Source organism: Pan troglodytes, chromosome 1 (genome assembly GCF_028858775.2).
Source record: "Pan troglodytes isolate AG18354 chromosome 1, NHGRI_mPanTro3-v2.0_pri, whole genome shotgun sequence".
NCBI classification, from domain to species: Eukaryota; Metazoa; Chordata; class Mammalia; order Primates; family Hominidae; genus Pan; species Pan troglodytes.
The window spans coordinates 81,712,205-81,734,269 of NC_072398.2; the positions used below are offsets into that span (position 1 = coordinate 81,712,205).

Below are 22,065 nucleotides of genomic sequence, written 5' to 3' on the forward strand. Positions count from 1 at the left end.
CTCTATGTCTCCAGTTCTGTTTGTTTATAAGTTCTGGGGATAAAAGGAAGAAAGTTTCTTAGAAATTACTGAACGTTTAATATTTATATCTTGTAAATGGCCTCTCATTTTATTGGTATAATCTAGGGTAAAAAGAAAAGAAACAAATGAAATATTTATAAATTCTCTGAAGTTAAATCACAGGGTTCTATAATTTCACAGTTTAATAACCTTGGGCATGTCATACACATCTGAGTTTGTTTCTGCTACACGTAAAATAAGATGGAAACAGTAAACCAGTGGTTCTTATCTGTGGACTTGGGAAACAGATGCCTAGGCCTCACCCATAGCTACTGAATAAAACTGTCCAAGGATGCGTGTTTCAGATTTGTCTTTTCCAAAGGCCTAATTTTTGTTCATATCTACAATAAGAACCATAGTTTAAGGGATCTACATGACTCCTACAGCTTTCATAGTCTATGATCCTATGACTCAAAATTCCAATCTTCCAAAAGGAACTCTCAGCACAAAAAAACGTAAGACAAAGCTAGTAGTCCAACTTTTCTGAATGAAATGTGTGGTCATTTGAAATAACAAAAGCAGAACTACTGCAAGAACAAGTTCTATGATAATTCATCAAGGAAGAAACAATAAGCTTCTACTTCAAGCTTATCTAAATACAAAAGCCTTACTTATCCTATTCCTTCAACTGTGTGTGTGTGTGTGTGTTCCTAACCCTGGCTCAAATACAAGAGTATTTCAGGCTAAAAATTACGGCTAATTATTTATACTGTAATTACTAGAATATTTAAATGAATCAGCTTTCTGATTTATATCACCATAATTTATAATGATCCTCCCAGGATTAGTAAGCTTCAAGGTTCTGTAACAACAAAAATAGAGTAAGAAATATAAACCCCAATTTATATAACAATCCCCCTGTAAAATTCCAATGAATGACAAAGAAATGTCTTATACAGTCACTTACCTGCATCATTTAGCCACTTCTCTAAAAGTGGCTTCAACTTGCACATGTTCTTAAAGCTGAGGTTCAAGGCTTCAAAGCGAGAGATGGTAGTTTGGCTGAAGTCATTTCCATATAGTTTCCCCATAGCGAGCCCAACATCACCCTACACACAATACAGACCAGGAGAAGAGGAGAGGAAAGACAGAGTCATCTCACCAGTGCTTAAAGCCTTCACTCTGGGGTGTTGCTCCAATAACTGCTTTAGACAAGGAGTCAATAATTATTCCACTTACGGGGTCCCACATAAACTCCATCCCTAAGCCAGTCACAGTGTTACTGTGAGGACTCTTTTAGGCCTGATCGTTACAATGTTCAATACTGTCCCACATACTTTCCCATTTTGAATCTCTTCTTGCCACCTTATGTAATCATGGAGATACCAAAATTTCAACTAGGTATCAAAAATAGTGCTAATATTCTAACAAGCCCCTTAATTGATACAACCAAAGTGATTTAAGTAATCTTAAAAAATGTATTTATCTGGTCTGGGCACAGTGGCTCACACCTTTAATCCCAGCATTTTGGGAGGCCTAGGCCTACATGGGTGGAATGCTTGAGCCCAGGATTTCCAGACCAGCCTGGAGAACATGGCAAAACATCTACAAAAAATACAAATATTAGGCAGGTATGGTGGCGTGTGCCTGTAGTCCTAGCCATTTGGGAGGCTGAGGTGGAAGGATCGCTTGAGCCCAGGAGGTCAAGGCGGTAGCAAGCCGTGATCATGGCACCGCACTCCAGTCTGGGTGACAGAGCGAGATCCTGTCTCAAAAAAAGAAAAAAATTTAAAAAAGAAAAAGAAAAAGAAATTTATCTGTATCACCTACAGATATTATGTATAACTCTCTAGATAACCCAAGATATTTATGAACTAATCAAACTTCCCAAAAATCACTTTAAAAATTAGAAATCATCTCTTTCTTCTTTTCCCTATCAAGTATTTCTGGACGCAGTGAAAAAAAAAATCTATTTTCACTCCTAGTTTGGATTTCAAAGTTAGTTACAAAAAACAGGTATTCTAAAAGACTACTTTTGCAACCATCATAGAAATAGAAATTCACAGTAGAGAGGTTTGACCCATTTAGTCAAACCTTCATGGGCAATGGAAACTTAGTAACCTTATAGCAATAGAACAATGATGCCCTGAATATATTACAAAAGATGTCTTTCTCTATAAGGCTATAACCTTTGAAATGTATACAGAGCTTTTCTTCTTGCTGAATCTCTCTTGATCAAACTGGGAAAAAAGTGTAAGATAGTTGCTTTATATACAGGAAACAGAGGCTCACGGAGTTTAAATGATTCACCCATTCATTTCAATTAGTTTAGTGACAGGGCAGAAAGGCAACATCATTTCTGGTCCAAAGTACTATACAACTAATCCTACTATGAGACAGCCAACTCTCAACTATCCTGGCAACACTTGTTTGAACTGGGATTATCCCAGTCTTTTGATTCCCCCCTACCCCTAAATCCATCTTTTGAACACTACATTTTTTATTAGCACATTGAATACTACATTTTTTATTAGGTGGTAGTTGGGTTAAAAAAGTAACACATTTTTAAAACCCCATTTTCTTTTTGGTGAGCAACTTCTGATAAAAAGTTTAACAGATGAGAAATATTGAAATGTAAGACAAAATGAGGCACACAGAATACCTGAACTTCAAGTGATTGATATCCTCTGCCTTCCCATATAGCCACCAGCCACAAGTGGCTATTTAAATTAATTAAAACCCAATAAATTAAAAATTCAGTTCTTCAGCATCACTAGCCCTTCCAAGTGCTCAATAGCCATAAGTAGACAGTGGCTATTGTATTGGACATCCCATGTCCAATGTACAGAACACCCCATCACCACAGAAAATTTTAATGACAGTTCTGAATATACTGAAGTAGACTGTTTATTGATTTCATTCCAATTACCATAAAACTGCAAGAATCAGAATCAGTGGTGAGCAGGGCATAAATGCTATCCATTATACTGTATACAAATATGTCTAAAGACACAGATGATTATGTTTATCTATAGCTGTATCTCTATATATTTATTAAAATGTTACTTCATTCAGGCAGGGCACGGTGGCTCACAACTGTAATCCCAGCACTTTAAGAGGCCCAGGCGGGTGGATTACTTGAGGTCAGGAGTTCGAGACCAGCCTGGCCAACATGGCAAAACCCCCGTCTCTGTTAAAAACACAAAAATTAGTTGGGTGTGGTGGCACACCCCTGTAATCCCAGCTACTCAGAAGGCTGAGGCACGAGAACTGCTTGAAACCTGGGAGGCAGAGGTTGCAGTGAGCCGAGATCATGCCACTGCACTCCAGCCTGGGTGACAAAGTGAGACTCTGTCTCAAAAAAAAAAAAAAATAAAAATAAAAATAAAATAAAATAAAATGTTACTTCATTCAATCAAATATTCACTAAGTGCCTACTATATGTCAAGCATTGAACTTATGCATTGTGTATCACATATATTCATGTCATGGTCAGCTTGTTTAGATTACAGCTGGTGCCAACTAAACCTTGCAATTCTTTGAGTATAAGAACTTACGTAGCAGTTAGATGGCAATAAGTGTTTTCTGGCATAGTAACTGCACAATAAGCTACAAATTTTCACAAACTTCTGTCTTATTATAAAAGTAACAATTTAACAAGTAAAAAATAAGTCAACAGCCTTGGAAACAGAAGACCCCATCTCTACCAAACACAAAAAAATTAGCTGTGTGTGGTGCATGTGCCTGTAGTCCCAGATACTTGGAAGGCTGAGGTGGGAGGATCACTTGACCCCAGAAGTTTGAGGCTGCAGTGAGCTATAATTGTGCCACTGCACTCCAGCCAGAGCCAAGAGAGTGAGACCCTCTCTCTAAAAAAAATAAATAAGTAAATAAAATATATATTAAAAAATCATGACAGTAATTATAAGAAATGATACTTTAAGGTGGTGGCTGGAAATAAAGCTATGCCATTCACTAACTAGAACCATGATAATAAATAATAAACTCACTTTATCATTTATTAATATGTTTTATTTCACATTTAAATTGCTTAATTGAATAAAAAGCAACAGACTCCTCAGTTAACATACTAATTTTCATTAATTTGGTACAGGCTTGGTTTAATGCTCTTTCGTGATAATCCAACTCACAACCATCTTGGGTTATCACTCACAAAAGTAAATGTTTTAAGTAGTCGATTCATATATAATCTTAACTATATTATATCCCTTTGATATTTTTAAAAAGAACATAACAAAAAAGGAACAAAAACTGAGACTGGGAAATAATGAATGTACCACATGTGATAAATGTATTATGCTATGACATGTTTTCTAATTATGCAAAGACAGCCATGGTAATCCTTTAATAAGCAATTATGAAATTAGAAAATAACTTTAAAACATCTAATAATGTGTATATTTACACAGAGAATAGAGCTTTTTTTGTTTCAGCAAATAACCTTAATGGCTAAAACTTTGTGTGTGTATATAAATAAATTGGACACAGAGCAACCTTTGAATAACTAAAATTGAAGTATCTGACTTAAAAACAGAGGTTGATAGACTGATTTTCCATTCTGCAGCAGTAGTATGTACTTTAACCCACATAGTCCAAGTTTGTGAACCATTGCCACTGCTGTCTCAAAGTCATTTCGAAAAATAAGGAATGGTCATGCCAAAAAATAGGATAAAACCACAAAGCAAAACACCAGACCATAGGGAAGCTCCTTTATCTGGAGAGATGTGCGGAGGGAGAGAAAAACATAACACTGGCAATATGTTGGGTCAAATGCAGAAAGGCAAATCACTATTTGAGTAAAAGATAAGGATTTTTAAAAGCCTTAACATCTTTGGCATATCACTTACGCAACAATCTCTCAGGGAACCCCAGAGAATGCTGTGCTAATAGTTTAAAACTTGAGGCACTGCTAAATATGCTAACCTTATACTTATTTCAGCTTTGTAACTTACTCATATCAATCTAGTTCTATGTTTAGCTTTCTTTCTTTCTTTTTTTTTTTTTTGAGACAGAGTCTGGCTCTGTCACCCCCAAAGCTGGTGTGCAGTGGCGTGATCTTGGCTCACTGCAACCTCCACCTCCCACGTTGAAGCCATTGTCCCTGCCTCAGCCTCCCGATTAGCTGGGATTACAGGCGCCCGCCACCACGCCCGGCTAATTTTTGTATTTTTTAGTAGAGATGGGGTTTCGCCATGTTGGCCAGGCTGGTCTTGAACTCCTGACCTCAGGTGATCCACCTGCCTCGGCCTCCCAAAGTGCTGAGATTACAGGTGCGAGCCACTGTGCCCAGCCTAGCTTTCTTTTTAAAACAGGTCAGATCATTTAAGATGCTTTGAAAGTATTAAAATGTTTCTGGATAATTTGCTTCTTCACAAGTCAAACTCCTCACAAATGTAACTGTATTTCCTCTAAAATCATGCCTATTTAAAAAATCATTACATATTCCCAAACACAATTGATTTCTTTGAGCAAAAATGAATTCCCAAAGAAATATAAGCCTGGGCTGGGCCTGGTGGCTCACACCTGTAATCTTAGCACTTTGGGAAGCTGACGTGGGTGGATTTGGTTGAGCCCAGGAGTTCGAGACCAGCTTGGGCAACATGACAAGACCTCGTCTCTACAAAAATTAGCCGGGTGTGGTGGTGTGCCTGAGTCCCAGCTACTCAGGAGACGGAAGTGGGAGAATCCCTTGACCCCTGGAGGTCAAGGCTGCAGTGAGCCGTGATCATGCCACTGTACTCCAGCCTGGGTGACAGACCAAGGCCCTGTCTCAAAAAAAAAAAAAAAAAAAAGATATATATAAAGATATATATATAAATGTGTTCTTAAAAACACCCATAGTACATTTGGGGATGCTATCCTTGGATTTTGACCTACCAGGCCAGGTGGAGCATTACCGTACTTTCAACACAAAATAATTTGAGTAATATTTAACTAGTGGCTTAAAAACTTTAAATTATATTCCCTGGAAAGAAAATAACAGATTTCTCCTGATTCCATAAAGGAACCCAGTCTAATCCATACTTCAGTTTTTTTTTACCTAATGATCTTATACCATTTTACATAAATTTCATTCAGTTTAATTCCTTGCCTGCTTTAAAAGTATTATTTGCAGGCTGGGCGCAGTGGCTCACACCTGTAATCCTAGCACTTTGGGAGGCCAAGGCGGGAGGGTTGATTGAGGCCAAGAGTTCAAGACCAACCTCGCCAACATAGCGAGACCCTGTCTCTAAAAAAATATATTATTTATGACAGGTTAATCAAAGAGTAAGTCAGTGGTAGTGCTTAAAACAAACAAAAATGCTATATATCCAGACAACTGTTTAAACCTTTAAATATATTCACTCTTCTTTAAAAGTCCTCGGTTAGCTGACAAATTCCAGGAAATTAATTTGGATTTTGGTTAATTTGGGGTTTTCATCTTCTATAGATTCTTGCTCAATTAACTGGTTTTAGCATAGGCTTAGAGAGTATGCGTGCCTGTGCTTGCATGCCTGTCTCCATCACCCTCTCTCTTCCAAAAAGTTATTTTTATTTTTAATTTTTATTAATTTTTACTTTTTAGAGACAGTGTCTTGCTCTGTCACCCAGGCTGGAGTGCAATGGAGCAATCATGGCTCACTGCAGCCTCGACCTCCCGGGCTCAAGCAATCCTCCCACCTCAGCTTCCTGATAGCTTGGACTACAGGCATGCGTCACCACACCCAGTTAAATTTTTTATTTATTTACTTTTTGGAGAGACAGGGTCCCACCAGAGATCAGGCTGGTCTCCATCTCCTGGGCTCAAGCAATCCTCCCACCTCAGTCTCCCAAAGTGCTGGGATTACAGATTAGAGCTACTGCCCCCACTACAAAAAACTGTTTTTAAATAAGCCTTCTAAACTTTTCCCCTTTTAGCTAATATAATACACCCCGTAACCTTTACTCTCTCAATCTTACATATGAAGTACTGAGGTCTACCACCAGATATTCTTCAAATAACAAAATCCTCCATACAGTCAAAATATCCTCCAACATATCTTCACAATTTACTGATATAATTATGATTTCAGAGGCCTGTGTTCTGAAAGAAATCATAAAGCTTCTAGACTAACATTAAACCATACATTAAAAATGCAGGAAAAGGCTAACAAAAAGGTGCAGTTTAAAACCAAAAAACAACATGGCTGAGGAACATATTGTATCTTAGAAGCCTCTTTGGACATGTAAAGCAAATACAGTTGTCCCTCAGTATGCACAGGTGATTGGTTTTGGGACCTCCCTTGGATACCAAAATCCACTGATGCTCAAGTCCTCCAAATTATAAAATGTATATTTGTATATAACATACGTGTATCCTCCCATATACTTTAAATCATCTCTACGTTACTTATAATACTTAATATAATGTAAATGCTATGTAAATTGTTGTGTTGTTTAGGAAATAATGGCAAGAAAAAAGTCTATACATGTTCAGTACAGACATGACCATCCTTTTTCGTCCCCCGTCCCAAATATTTTGGACTAGTTGAATCCACAGATGTGGAATCCATGAATACAGAGAGCCAACTGTATTTGGACCCAGCCAACGAGGGGAATCAATGTAAGGCCAATTCACCGTACCTGAGTGAATCCAAGTTTGATTCGTCTTTGTTTGAAGGTCTTGGCAAACTGCTCAAGCTCCTCAAGGTCACTGGGCTCCTCCAAGCTGGGAGTATCAATTCGCTTTGGTGTTGACTGGCTCTGTGGAAGTGTCTGAATTGGGGTTGCTGCTATTGTGCGTGTTGGGGTTGCTGGCTGTTGGAGAAAGAATAAAACAATGAGGAAAAACACGTGAAGAGATATTTAGGTTTACTCCAAGTAAACAACTGAAGGAAAGAGCCACATTTATGGATAACGATGAAGACCATGTAACACTACAGAATGTACAACATAAAATGTTCAGTGAGCAAAGCAGACAGTGAAATTATGTATACTGTAATCACAAGTAATTATGTAATTCTATAGAAAAAACATGAATACACAAAAATGAAATGAATACACAAAAATGAAACCTATTATAACTGGGTTTTCAAATGGTCTGAATACATATATCTTATGTCTTTTAATAAATTACTCTTTATTTCAAAAAATCTATTTCATAAGTCTAGCACTTCAACTGTCAAAACAGTAGACAGCATATCTGTCTTGTTTACCACTATTACATCTCCAACCTGTGACACAGTATTATAAAAATAGTATTCAAGATCATAATTCAAAATCATTAAGGGGGAAAAGTAAACCACCTGCAGTTTAAATAGCTTATAACAGGTTTCGCTTTTGTATATCTGTTCCATTTTTTTCCCCAAGGACCTATATCTTTAAACCTTCACTGTAATTATGGTATACATAATTTTACTCTCTGCTTTTCTTATTTAACGTTGTTTTAACAGAGCAAGACACTGTCTCTAAAAAATAAAAATTAATAAAAATTAAAAATAAAAATAACTTTTTGGAAGAGAGAGGGTGATGGAGACAGGCATGCAAGCACAGACACACATACTCTCTAAGCCTATGCTAACACCAGTTAATCGAGCAAGAATCTATAGAAGATGAAAACCCCAAATTAACCAAAATCCAAATTAATTTTCTGGAATTTGTCAGCTAACCGAGGACTTTTAAAGAAGAGTGAATATATTTAATGGTTTAAATAGTTGTCTGGATATATAGCATTTTTGTTTGTTTTAAGCACTACCACTGACTTACTCTTTGATAGCTTGGACTACTGAAATCAGGAGTATTTCAGTTTTCATAATTATCCTTTTTATAAACTAAGGCAATATTCTCATAATTTACTTAACCAGTTCTTAATTGCTAGACAGTTTTTATGTTTTCACTAACATAGATAACAACACAATGAAAAACTTTATGCATATTAGTTATTTTTTCCACCTATGTGTGTAATTAGTTCTTTTGAGATAAATTCTCAAGGGCTTTTCTGGTAACTAGATAAACAATTTCATGGTTTTTGATACATATCATAACGTTGGTTCCCACTATGCAACACTCTTCCACATGACTTATGTTAGCAGTTTTAAAAAATGTTTTGCTAATTCAAGAAGTAAATGGTAGTTCCCTGCTGCTTTAATTTGTATTTCTCTTACTACTCAATGTCAAAATTTTCCCATGTGTCAATTATTATCTGTATTTCTTTGAATGTGAATTGGATTTATGTCCTTAACCAATTTATATATTAATGATATTTATTCTCATCCTCATCCTTAGAGAGATCCTCAAATTTTATAAAGGAAGCTTTGTCATATTAATGCAAATGCTTTTTCCAATTTGCTTTCTTCCTTTTATTTTTCAGGGTACATAAACCTTTGAATTGTCATTTGGGTGAGCTTTTAATTTTCCTTTCTAATATATCCTGTTACTTCAAATCTGAGAAAGCTTCACTTATTTCTAACATTGATAAAATTCCTTTTAATCTGCTAGCTTCTTCTTTGTTGAATATTTGATTATTTAAATCCATGTATAGTTTATTTTGGGACATGAGGGTATAGTCTCTTTTTAAAAATAAAATACTCAACTTTCTTATCACAAACTTAAGGTTATTCTGTTCTATTCACAAGCCCTGAGTGGAACACACCTCACTAGTGGGAGGCACTGCCTGACTGCATCTTAGTTGCTCAGTTGACTCCTCCTGTGAAGAGTAGCCCAGGTGAGCGATTATAAACCAGAATTACAGATAAAGTCTGTGGCTGTGAATTTTTCTTCTTCAAATTTGGATGAGTTATATAAGCCTGACCTTTACCTTATGAGTCAAGGCTTCCTCCAAAGGAACTAACTGTCCCAGAAAACTACAGAATAAGCATTACACAGGCGACAACTGGAGTTTAAGTTCCTCTCTTATCCTGTTTCAATGACAATAACAAAGTTCATTTCTATGTCATGCTGACACTGCGTAATTTTCAACCTGACCATTTTGGAGGAGCCAAAACGAGCACCAACCATAGCAGACCCCTATGTAGCTGTACACTTCTCACAGCGAAACTGGTTGACAGTTAGAGGTGAGTCTTAACTATCACATTGTTACTTCATCTCCGGGCCTGAAGTAGCCCCATTCTCAAATAATAAAGGACTAAAAATCGCTTGGGTACCTTTAGATGGGGTGGTTACAGATAAGTTACCCCAGCTCCAGAAACCTCAGGCTGGACTGGGCCAGATCTAGAAATGGCAGAGTAGAATTCAGTGAGCAGGAGTCAGGATGAAGCCACAACGGCCCTGCCACCATATGCAGAGAATGCAGGCCAGGAAGAAGTCTCTGGTATAGGCTTTTTTCAAAATCCCAACCTCACTCTTGCATTCAGCATATTCACAAATTCACCATTTAAAAGGGCAAAGTATATGTTTCAGCAACTACAGTCATACAACTGCTACTAATTGTAGTAGCAGTTACTACAGATAGTAGTAGATACAGAACATTCTCATCACTCCCAAAAGTTCCCTTGTTCCCTTTGCAGTTAATCCCCACCATTAGCCCCCCGTCCCTGGCAACCACTAATATGTTTTATGTACCTTAGTTTTGTCTTTTCTAAAATGCCATGTGCATTGAATCATACTGTATGCAGTCTTTTATGTCTTCTTCCATGTAGTATAATGCTTTTGAGATTCACAGGAGATGCATGTATCAGAAGCACGTTTCTTTTTACTGCAAAGTAGCATTCCATCATATGGATATGCTAAAGCTTATGTTACCTAGTCACCAGCTGATGTATATTTAGGTTGTTTCCAGTTTGAGGTGAATAAAGCTGCTAGAAACATTCACATACAAGTCTTTGTGTGGACGTATGCTTTCATTTCTAGGGATAGAACTGCTGGGTCACAAGGTACATGCACATTTAATTTTATAAGAAACTGCCAGCCTGGTGCGGTGGCTCACGTCTGTCATCTCAACACTTTGGGAGGCCAAGACACGCAGATTGCTTGAGCCCAGGGGTTCAAGACCAGCCTAGGCAACATGGCGAAACCCCATCTCTACAAAAAATAGCTGGGCATGGTGATGCACCCCTGTAGTCCCAGCTACTCAGGGAGGCTGATGCGGGAGGATTGCTTGAGCTTGGGAGGTCAGGCTGCTAGAGTGGGCTGTGATTGTGCCACTGCACTCCAGCCTGGGTGACAGAGAAAGACCTTGCCTCCCCCTCACCCCCCCAAAAAGAAACTGCCAAAATAATTTCCAAAGTGTGTATACCATTTTGCAACACCACTAAGCAATGTATGAGAACTCTAGTTGCTTTACCTTCTTGCCAACACTTGGTTTTGTCATAGCCTTTTAAATTTTGCTTATTCTAGTGACTGTGTAGTGATATTTCATTTAAATTTTCCTGATGACTAATGGTTTTTGAGCATCTTTTCATATGCCTGCTGGACATTTACATATCATCTTTGGTGACGTATCTCCAATTTTTTTGCTGCCCATTCCCTTAAATCAGATTGTCTTATTATTAACTTGAATGAGTTCTTTAGACATTCTGAGCACAAATGTTTTATCAGATATGTTTCATAAATATTTTCTCCCCATCTGTGGTTTTCTTTTCATTCACTTGAGAGAAGCTTTTGATTTTTATGAAATTAAATTTATCCATTATTTTATGGTGCTTTTTGTGTCCTATTTAAGAAATCCTTGCCTAACCCAAGGACACAAAGATTTTCTTCCAAGCTTTTTTCTCTAAGTTTAGGTCTATGATCCATCAAACAAATCTTTGTACATGGTGTGAAATAATAGTCAAGGTTTTTAATTTTTTTTCCCTATTGTTTCAGCTGCATTTTTTGAAATGACTTTTTTTTTCCCATTGAAATCCTTTGGCACCTTTGGCAAATCAGTTGGCCATATACATGTGGATCTACTGGACCTTCTATTCTGTTCCACTGATCTCTATTTCTATCCATATGCCAGTATTACACTGTCTTCATTACTTGAGTTTTATAATTATTCTTGACATCAGGTAGTCCTTCAATTTTCTTCTCAAAATCGTTTGGTTATTCTGTGTTTTCTACAGTTCTATATAAATGTTAGAAACAGTATGCAAATTTCTACAAAAAAGCCTGCTAGGTATTGGTTGAGACTGTTGAATCTAGAGGTCAATTTGGGAAAAACTGACATTTTAACATTTAACTTAAGTCTTCTAATTCATGAACACATTACTTCTTTCTATTTTATAGGTCTTTAATTTTACGCAGCAATGTTCTATAGTTTTCAACTATAGAACTATTTGTATAGGCCTTACAAATATTTTGTTGTTTACCCCTAAGTACTGTAAATTTCTTTTTCTTAATTTCAATTTCCAAATGCTCACTGCTAGTGTATAGAAATGTAAATGATTTTTATATATTGACTTTGTATCATACTTCCTAAGCTCACTTATTCCAGTAGCTTTTTTTGGTAGATTCCTTAAGATTTTCTACATAGACAATCATGTCATCTAGCAACTAAGATAGTTTTACTTCTTCCTTTCTAATCTGTATGTCATTTATTAATATTTTATTTTATTGTCTTATTGCATTACTGGCACCTTCAGTATAATGTGGAATAAAAGTGGCAACTGGTCACTTTGCCTTGTTTCTGATCTTAGGGGGAAAGTATTCAGTTTTTCGTTAAGTATGATGTTGGTTTTTTTCTTTTCTTTTTTTTTTCTTAATACATGCTCTTTACCAGGTTAAGAAAGTTACCTTCTATATCTAGTTTGCAAGAGTTCTTATCATAAATGGATGCTGAATTCTGTCAAATCTGGTAATGTGTTAGTATTAAGTGATAACTTCCATACTGCAGACAAAGAAAGTCAGAGCTGGAAGGAGATTCAGGATCAGCCAGTTCAGTCACCTAATTTATAGATGAGAAGACTGAGGTCCAGAGAGATAAAATGACATGTTCAAGGCAACAGCTAGATAAGAAGTGGAACCAGGTCTATAATTTAAACCTTTATATGTCTAAGTTTTTTAAATATAATTATAGTGTTTATATGGTCTAGTAGAAATGAGCTAAAGCACCATAAAAGCATTGAGAAAAAAGAAAATATAGAGATCAAAATTTCTTAGCAGTTTCTGAGAAAGGGTAAAGGGTAACAATGGATTTTTAACTGAGGCTCACTAGGTTTCCAGTTTAAGTGGTAATATCTACCGCCAAGTATGGTGAGCGGAGATGTCACATAGCTAGAACTCATTACTCATTTACTGCTAATGCAGTTATTCTTTAAGAACATATAAGAAACAGGAACTCTGAAGATTTTCAAAGACTATATTGATTTGGTAGCATTGAGCTGATAAGCCTAGCTTTGATTTTCTGGTCAGTTTTCGAAGACCGAATTATTTTTATTAGATTAAAAAAAAATTAAATAAAGTCCAAAAGTCTCCCCAAACAATATGATAAGAGAAAGCAGCCCCCACAGAAGAAAACTGACCTGGGAGGTGAGGGTGATGCTTGGCTGCGACTGTAGGAGGTTGGCTTGGCTTTGCTGAGGTAGTTGCGTTAGAAGATTTTGCGCTTGCAGGAGACCTGTAGAAGAAAAACATGTTATCCAGAAACATTAAAGATTTCTTCGAACACATGGCAAAAGAAAGAAAGAATCAGAAAATGAGCTGAAAATTTCCAGTTGATCTCTGGTAGTCTTACTGGTATCAAAACTCTTATTTATCTTATTTGCCTTACATTCAAGCTTGTTTTACAACTTGGAAGAGAAGATATACAACATTAAATTAAAACTGATATGTCTTTGGCATAATCTGAATAAGCTCTGTGATAGGTCAATCCTTTATTTTAGGAAAGAATGGGATGAAAGTTAAAAAACTATTCTAAATAGAAACAGCTGGAAATTCCAAAAAGAGCTCAACTTCTTAACCTAGAATCCATTAGAAACTGCCAGCGTATGTTGGACCAGAGGAAAAGAAGCATTTTCAAGTTCTCTTTATCAAACATTTGCCTGTTGGTGATAATAAAGTTGAAATGTAAAATATTCTATTAATATCTGCATGAACACTCAACTGTCTTAGTTTCAAATAATTGATAATGTAATGCCACCAATGCTTCATGATGACAAACTGACATTCAAAGTAGAAATACAAACTCTTTGTTTGTAGAAGATGCTCAATTACTTGAATACATGGCTTTTTATTTTCAGAAACTGATAGGACCAACCCAGAATGTCTGTATTTAAGGATTTAATCTTAAATACAGAGTAAAGAGTTTAAGTAAAGAGTTTCAGATAAAATGCTGTTGCTAAAATACTAAATACAAGATTATGTTTGCTGTGATAAGAGCAATGGTAGAAAGTATTCGACAAAGCACACCAAACAAAAGGGATTTTACCATTTTCTTTTGAATATGTGATAAGATTATCTGAGGCAATAGCTTCCTAATTATGATTTCCTTAGGTTACTAAATTTGGATATATTAAATGTTGTAATATGTAGGACAACAGCCAGAACACTTAAGCCTGCCAGAGATTACATAGAATTTATCACTTATTTATAAGTAACTAAGCACTGCCTAAATTTAAGCTATCAAAAGATACTAATATTTATTTCATAATGTAGGTCACAAATAAGATAAATATATTAAATAGATTTGAATTTTTCTAAAGAACCCTGACTTTTGCTGATCTGGGACAAGTGAAATATATATTGAAGCAAATATGATTAAATAAAATTCAGCATATATTACTACAAACATTTCTTAAAAGGCAGGTTTATGGAAGTTTAAATGACCATCCTGCTTCCCCAAGTGTCTCCCTATAGTTCAATCTCCATATAATAGTTAGGGTGATCTTTATAATCTTATTATTTCCCAATTAAAATGCTGTCATGGCCTTATATAAGAATTAGAACAAAATCTATGCAGCCCTAGGTATCTGGCCCTGTCTAGCTATCGTATCTCAACTTCTGCCACTTCCTTTGACTCACTGAACTCCAGCTACTTTGGCTTTTCTTTTCCTGGATCAGGTCAAGCTGTTCCCATCTCAGGTGTTTCACATTCCTTTGCCTACAAGACTCTTGTCTTCAGATTCTAGGTGTGGTAACCTCTCCCTCATCCTTCCTCACCAGTTCCCAATTCAAATATTGCTTCTCCAGAAAGACTTTTCCAGACCATGGGCCCATTCTTCTTTAGGTTAACCATTACCAGATTACTATGATCCGCTACCTGACTAGTACTTATTGGTATCTAAACCATTTGTTTACATGTTTACTATTTGACATCTCTTAATGAGGGCAGGGCCTGCATCTTGTTCAAAATACATCCCTAACTATTAGAGCACTATATGACACAGCAGGCACTCAACTAATTTTTGAGTGAATTAATTAAAATATCAAACTTTACTGGTTTGAAAAATACTGAAGGGTAGTCTAGAGGAACAAAACTATATTTTATGTTAAAGATTAAAACTAATTAAATAAAATTGTTTTGAAAAGACTAAAGAATATTCAAAAACAATAATAAAAAAAGAGAGGGCCAGGCGCGGTGGCTCATGTGTGTAATCCCAGCACTTTGGGAGGCTGAGGCAGGCAGATCACTTGAGGTCAGGAGTTCAAGACCAGCCTGGCCAACATGGTGAAACCCCATCTCTACTAAAAATACAAAAATTAACCGGGTGTGGTGGCACACACCTATAATCCCAGCTACTCGGGAGGCGAGGCAAGAGAATTGCTTGAACCCAGGAGGCAGAGGTTGTGTTAAGACAAGACCGCGCCACTGTACTCCAGCCTGGGTGAAAAAACAAGACTCTGTCTCAAAAAAAAAAAAAAAAAAAAAAGAGAAGAGAGCACAAAGGTCAGAAATGAAGTTCCATTAAACATAGGCTATTTCAACATAGGAGTTTCTTTAAAGTTTAACAATGAAAGTTAGTTTAATCTGTAAGAGACAAAAGCAGATAAGTAAACAAATTCAAACCTTAGGTTTTACCCCCAAACAAGGTCAGCTGAAAAGGCTGAAAGGGCCCATAGAGGTTTAGAACTTTTTAAAAAACCAATGCTTGGCCAGGCGCCATGGTTCACGCCTGTAATCCCAGCACTTTGGGAGGCCGAGGCATGTGGATCATGAGGTCAGGAAATCGAGACCATCCTGGCTAACACGGTGAAAACCAGTCTCTACTAAAAATACAAAAAAATTAGCCAGGCGTGGTGGCATGCACCTGTAGTCCCAGCTACTCAGGAGGCTGAGGCAGAAGAATCCTTCTAACCTGGGAGACGGAGGTTGCAGTGAGCCAAGATCACACCACTGCACTCCAGCCTGGGCGACAGAGCAAGACTCCATCTCAAAAACAACAACAACAAAAAAACGCTTGCCACTTTCCCTTACCTAAACAATGAAAACCCAAACAAAACTCAAATGAACAACAGTTTTCTAACCAAAAACATTTCTTTGGTTATTTTTATAATTAGTGCTGAGAGTAGATAGGGCAGAATAAGATAACCAATAAATTATGACTCAAGTCCAGTAATCTATCAGTAAGAATTTTCCCATGAAAAATAATTCTGAGGAAAAGGCTTAAATTTCCCTTGCTAGAAATTAAATTCTAGACAGTTACAGTTATATAATTATAGCAATATTACCAAAAATATGAACTACATCTCAAAAGTTTTAGATTAATCAATGAAAAACAAGGGAAAACAGAATTCCAGAAATCAATATTGAAGGCTAATCTCATGCTGGAAACATTATTAAAATTCCAAAAGATAAAATCTTTGTCCTCCATCATGAAGTTAAGAGATTAACTCTTTGGATTTTCAGCTTCTCTGATGCTATTAATTACAATGAATTCAATTCTTAGAAATGTTTATAGACGTATTTCCACTACGCTGATCCTCTACATTGTTGAATAATCTTAGAAAATGGAATCTAGGTCACATACGACTAACGAATGATTGCAACTCAGCAGCAGTGGTACAAGGTGATTCTAGGGAAACTATATAAAGGAACAACCTTTTCATTCTCTGAGTTATCTATCGTTTGTTGACTGAGGATGATACTGGTATCATGATAATGTCATAATGATAACAGCAGCAAAGATTTAGAGAGGTTACTATGTAGGAGGCAGCTTTCTAAAAGGTGCCTTACATGTGTTTACTCGTTGACTCCCTACAACTCTTAGAGGTGAACACTGAAAGTATCCTAATATCACAGTTGAGGAAACAGGGGCCCATAAAGTTAACTTTCCCCAGGACACACAGGTAAGTGGCAGAGCCAAGATTCACAAAGAGACAGTTTGGCTTTAGAGTCTATGCTCTTTGCTACTACATTATAATGACCTTCCTGATGTTAGGGTAGTAAAACTTTTTTTGTAATTCACCCATGTAAGTGAAGGGGAAGATAAAAAGGGAAATACGGGAAACTCAGAAAGGTTAGGTGAGTTGTCCAGGGTCACTGGCTCTAAGGCCAATCAGTATTACATTATCTGTGCTATTTTCCCAATCTTATAAAAGTCTGGAAGTTGGGGGAGTGTTTAAAAACATACACATACTTTTGCAAGTACCAAAAAATCAGAATGAACAGTAATTCATTATTCCTACTATCTTGATTTGAGACAAATAAAATTGAAATAAAATGAGGTCCCAGATATGAAAAGGGAAAGACAACGCCCTTGGCTTTGCTGAAAGTGAATGAAGGCAATCTCATTCTATCTTAAGGCTTTGGCAATTAACAAATCTAATAAACACACTTTGCATTGACCTTCCTAAGTCTTTCTGATCTAGGTCACTTTCTCCTTCCCTCTTGGAATTTTCTTCCATTGCGATTACCACTCTCCACTAGTTTTTGACTTCTGAAAATGCAGTATCTTTTGAATCTACTTAATCCTTTACACCTAAAAGGTTGGTTTCACCAAGGTTCTTCTAACACTACATATATATTTTCTCTGACCCTATCAACCCTCGTAGTTTCCTAAAAACCCAGGCATTATACCTAGATACCTCTTTCCTATCATTAATCAAATATAACTGGCCACCAGGTCCTGTCCATCTACCTACTTATTTACCAATTTTCCCTACCCAAGTTTCAACATGAACTTTATTAAATAAAAATTTGGAAATGCCACTTTTCTGATTAAATCTGTGGTTTAGTAGAGTTGACAGAAGACTTTCTTATTGGAAGATATTGGGCCATTCACATTAGACTCCTCTAAGTGAGTCCAGATACAGTGGCTCATGCCTATAATCCCAGCACTTTGGGAGGCTGATGCAAGAGGATCGCTTGAACCCAGGAGTTCAAGACCAGCCTGCGCAACCATAGCAAGACATGTCTCTATAAAAAACTTTTTTTTTTTTTCAATTAGCCAGGTGAGGTAGTACACACTGTACTCCCAGCTGCTTTGAAGGCTAAGGTGGGAGGACTGCTTGATCCCAAGAGGCTGGGACTGCAGTGAGCCATGATTGTGCCACTGTACTCCAGCCTGGGTGACAGAGCAAGACTCTGTCTCAAAAAAAAAAAAAAAAGTCAAAATTAGCTGGGTGTGGTGGCGCATGCCTGTAATCCCAGCTCCTTGGGAGGCTGAGTCAGGATAATCGCTTGAACCCGAGAGGCAGAGGTTGCAGTGAGCTAAGATCGTGCCATTTAACTCCATCTCAAAAACAAACAAATAGAGCAAGAACGAGGAGCCTGTGAATCCATTTCCTATTTATTCCATCTCAAAAAAACACAAAAAAACAAAAAGGCCTGATGCAGTGGCTAACGCCTGTAATCCCAGCACTCTGGGAGGCCGAGGTGGGCGGATCACCCGAGATCAGGAGTTTGAGACCAGCCTGGCCAACATGGTGAAACCTCATCTCTACTAAAACCCAAAAATTAGCCCAGCATAGTGGCGGGCGCCTATAATCCCAGCTACTCAGGAGGCTGAGACAGGAGAATCGCTTGAACCCAGGAGGTAGAGGCTGCAGTGAGCTGAAATTGTGCTGCTGCACTCCAGCCTGGGCAACAAGAGTGAAACTATGTCTCAAAAAAAAAAAAAAAAAATTAGCTGGGCATGGTGGCGCATGCCTGTAATCCCAGCTACTTGGGAGGCCGAGGCAGGAGAATTGCTTGAACCTGGGAGGCGGAGGTTGAGGTGGGCCGAGATCGTGCCATTGCACTCCAGCCTGGGCAACAAGAGTGAAACTCCATCTCTTAAAATCCCAAAAAACAAAGAACAAAAAAACTCAAAAAATAACAGATGCTGGCGAGGTTGTGGAGAAAAGGGAACACTTATACACTGCTGGTGGGAATGTAAATTAGTTAAGCCATTGCGGAAAGCAGTTTGGCGATTTCTCAAAGAACTTAGAATTGCCATTTGATACAGCAATCCCATTATTGGGTATATACCCAAAAGAATATAAATTTTTCTGCCATAAAGACACATACCCGTGCGTATGTTAATTGCAGCACTATTCACAATAGCAAAGACATGGAATCAACCTAAATATCCATCAACACTAGACTGGATTTAAAAAAATGTGGTGCATATACACAACGGAATACTATACAGCCATAAAACTTTCAGTACATACGTACACCAAGAAGGGAACAACAGTCACCAGGGCCTACTTGAGGGTAGAGGGTGGGAGGAGGATGAGAATCGAAAAAACTACCTATCAGGTATTATGCCTATTACCTGGGTGATGAAATTATCTGTACATCAAATCCCTATGACATGTAGTTTTATCTACATAACAAACCTGAGTGTAACCCTGAACCTAATAGTTTAAAAATAAGAAAAAAAGTAATTGGGAGGTTGGGGTTAGGGCTCAGGAAACTTTTCTAATTCCTCAAGTGATTTTTAAATTTTTTTATTTTTTAGACGGAGTCTCACTCTGTCGCCCAGGCTGGAGTGCAGTGGTTCAATCTTGGCTCACTGCAAGCTCTGCCTTCCCAGTTCACACCATTCTCCTGCCTCAGCCTCCTGAGTAGCTGGGACTACAGGCGCCTGCCACCACGCCTGGCTATTTTTTTTGTATTTTTAGTAGAGATGGGGTTTCACTGTGTTAGCTAGGATGGTCTCGATCTCCTGACCTCGTGATCTGCCTGCCTCGGCCTCACAAAGTGCTGGGATTACAGGCGTGAGCCACCACGCCTGGCCATCAATGACTCTTAAATAAATCAAATCTTAGGAAGCACTAAGCTATAGGATTTAAGGTCAAACTCCTGGAAACTTAATCTAAGGTTCTTTAATGATCTGGTCTCTGCTAATCTTTCTGGGTTCAAATTTCACTATTACCTGCATATGCAAACTTATTCTGCAGTTGTAAGGCACTACTTATAGTTCTCAAACACAGCTTATTGATTTTTCTTCCATGTTTCTAAGGTTTGCAAATGCTGTTCATTTTCCAAGACTGACATTCTCTCTTTTGTAAGCCTATGAATGCATTTTCCCAAATTCACTGTGAAGACTTATCTGAGCACAAAGTTACAGGGGTCTCTTTGCTTGGTTCCCATAGAATTGTGTGCATATCAAATCTAACATAATTTAGGTCTGTTTCCCTGCCACTAAATTGTGAGCCCTCTGCAAGTAAATACTGAATTACTCATCTCTGAATCTTGAACATATGCTAGAATAATTATTTCATGACAAAAGATTTTGGAATGAATGATCAAGAAGAAAAAAGGCAAAAAAACCCACTCAGAAATAATAAAGAATCATTAGTGATGCACTAATGTTCCTTGGGTTGAAGCCTTGATACTCTGACATTCTTCACCCTGATTACATTAACTGACCTTACAGACGAGTGGTTGTTTGATATATTAATTATATAACATTTACCACTCAAACGACTCAAAGATGTTTTTTATAACTCACGAAATTTGTAGTTTCTATTATAGCAGTCTTCCCTCCTTAAATTAAAAAAACAATGGTTAGAAGCACATACTTTCAACACTCAGTCTATATTCTTTGAATACACTTCCATGAAAAACAATCAAAACACTAGCAGCAACTTATCCAATTTATGTTTGGCATGTTGAATAATTTCACTTAGACTTTTGGCCAAACTCTTGGTTCTTCCTTAGTGATTAAGCAGATGAATGGCAGTTCAGGGCAACCTTCAATAATGTGGTATTTATGACAAAAAACAAAACAAAACTTTTTTTAAACAAAAGTTTATAATCAAATAAAATTTAATAAAAACATTGGTCTAATAGTTTCAGGGCCAAAATGATAGTAGTTCATGCATGTGTAACATTCAGCGAACAGCCTTGGTATACCACTGATAAGCTCTAAGGAGGAGCTCACCCTGCTGGCCCTGGGGCGTCTGTGAGATGATAAACTGCGCTGGCTGCAAATTGGTGGTTGGATGCACCAACACAAACTGTTGCAGGTTGAGATTCTGCTGTTGAAGCTGTTGCAGTTGTTGAAGATCCTGAAAAATTGGAATTAAAACATGGATTGGAGATTCTGAAATAAAAGTTCGCTTAATTATAAGGCTTCCAGCTGATGACTTCTGTCACATCCAAATAAAGAAGAGTAAATACTTGGCATGCTTTCATATTCCAAACAGGACATGCTCTGTGTGTGCTTGACAAAGCACGTGAAGCAACCTGGAGCCTCTGCAACTGACTATTTTTGTGGACTGACATATATTGTTATGATAAGCCTAATTTTCAATGTTTCTTTAAAATTCCCTCAGAACAAATATACTTCTGTTTTTTATCATGTAAAGACCAATATGGGTTTTAAAAATCAAGTGAGAAAAGAGTTTTTAAATATTTGATTGATCTTTCCCTTAAATAAAAATTGATCGTGTTATGTCTGAATTTCCATCAATAAAGGGCCTATAATGACTTATGACATTTGACAACAGCTTATCTAACTCAACTGAAAAATCAGTATTCAATTTTTTTGCCCTTTTCCACATGTTCTAAAGTATTCAATTTTTTAAAACCAAAAATAGCTATCCATATAAAAATTTGATCCCTAACAACAATAGCACCTTACATTGGCCTACTGTTTTATAATTTTCAAAGTGTTTTCATGAACGTTATCTTATTTAGACTAACGTTAATATAGGGTCTCACAGCTTAGGCACTAAAAACATTTATTTGGTGATGAGAAAGTGGCCAAAATCAAAACA

At 37.1% G+C, this 22,065-nt stretch overlaps 1 protein-coding gene across 6 annotated transcripts in view; it reads right to left on the reverse strand.

Annotated features, from left to right (window-relative positions):
* POU2F1 (POU class 2 homeobox 1) overlaps nt 1-22,065 on the reverse strand; it is a 206,391-nt gene that overhangs the window by 29,905 nt on the left and 154,421 nt on the right. For all 6 annotated transcript variants that reach the window (XM_016961676.4, XM_063787103.1, XM_063787136.1 and 3 more), the window contains 4 exon segments: nt 21,228-21,354; nt 13,440-13,534; nt 7,624-7,797; nt 968-1,109 (listed from right to left, as the gene is read on the reverse strand). In XM_016961676.4, coding sequence (XP_016817165.1) covers nt 968-1,109; nt 7,624-7,797; nt 13,440-13,534; nt 21,228-21,354 — 538 coding nt within the window.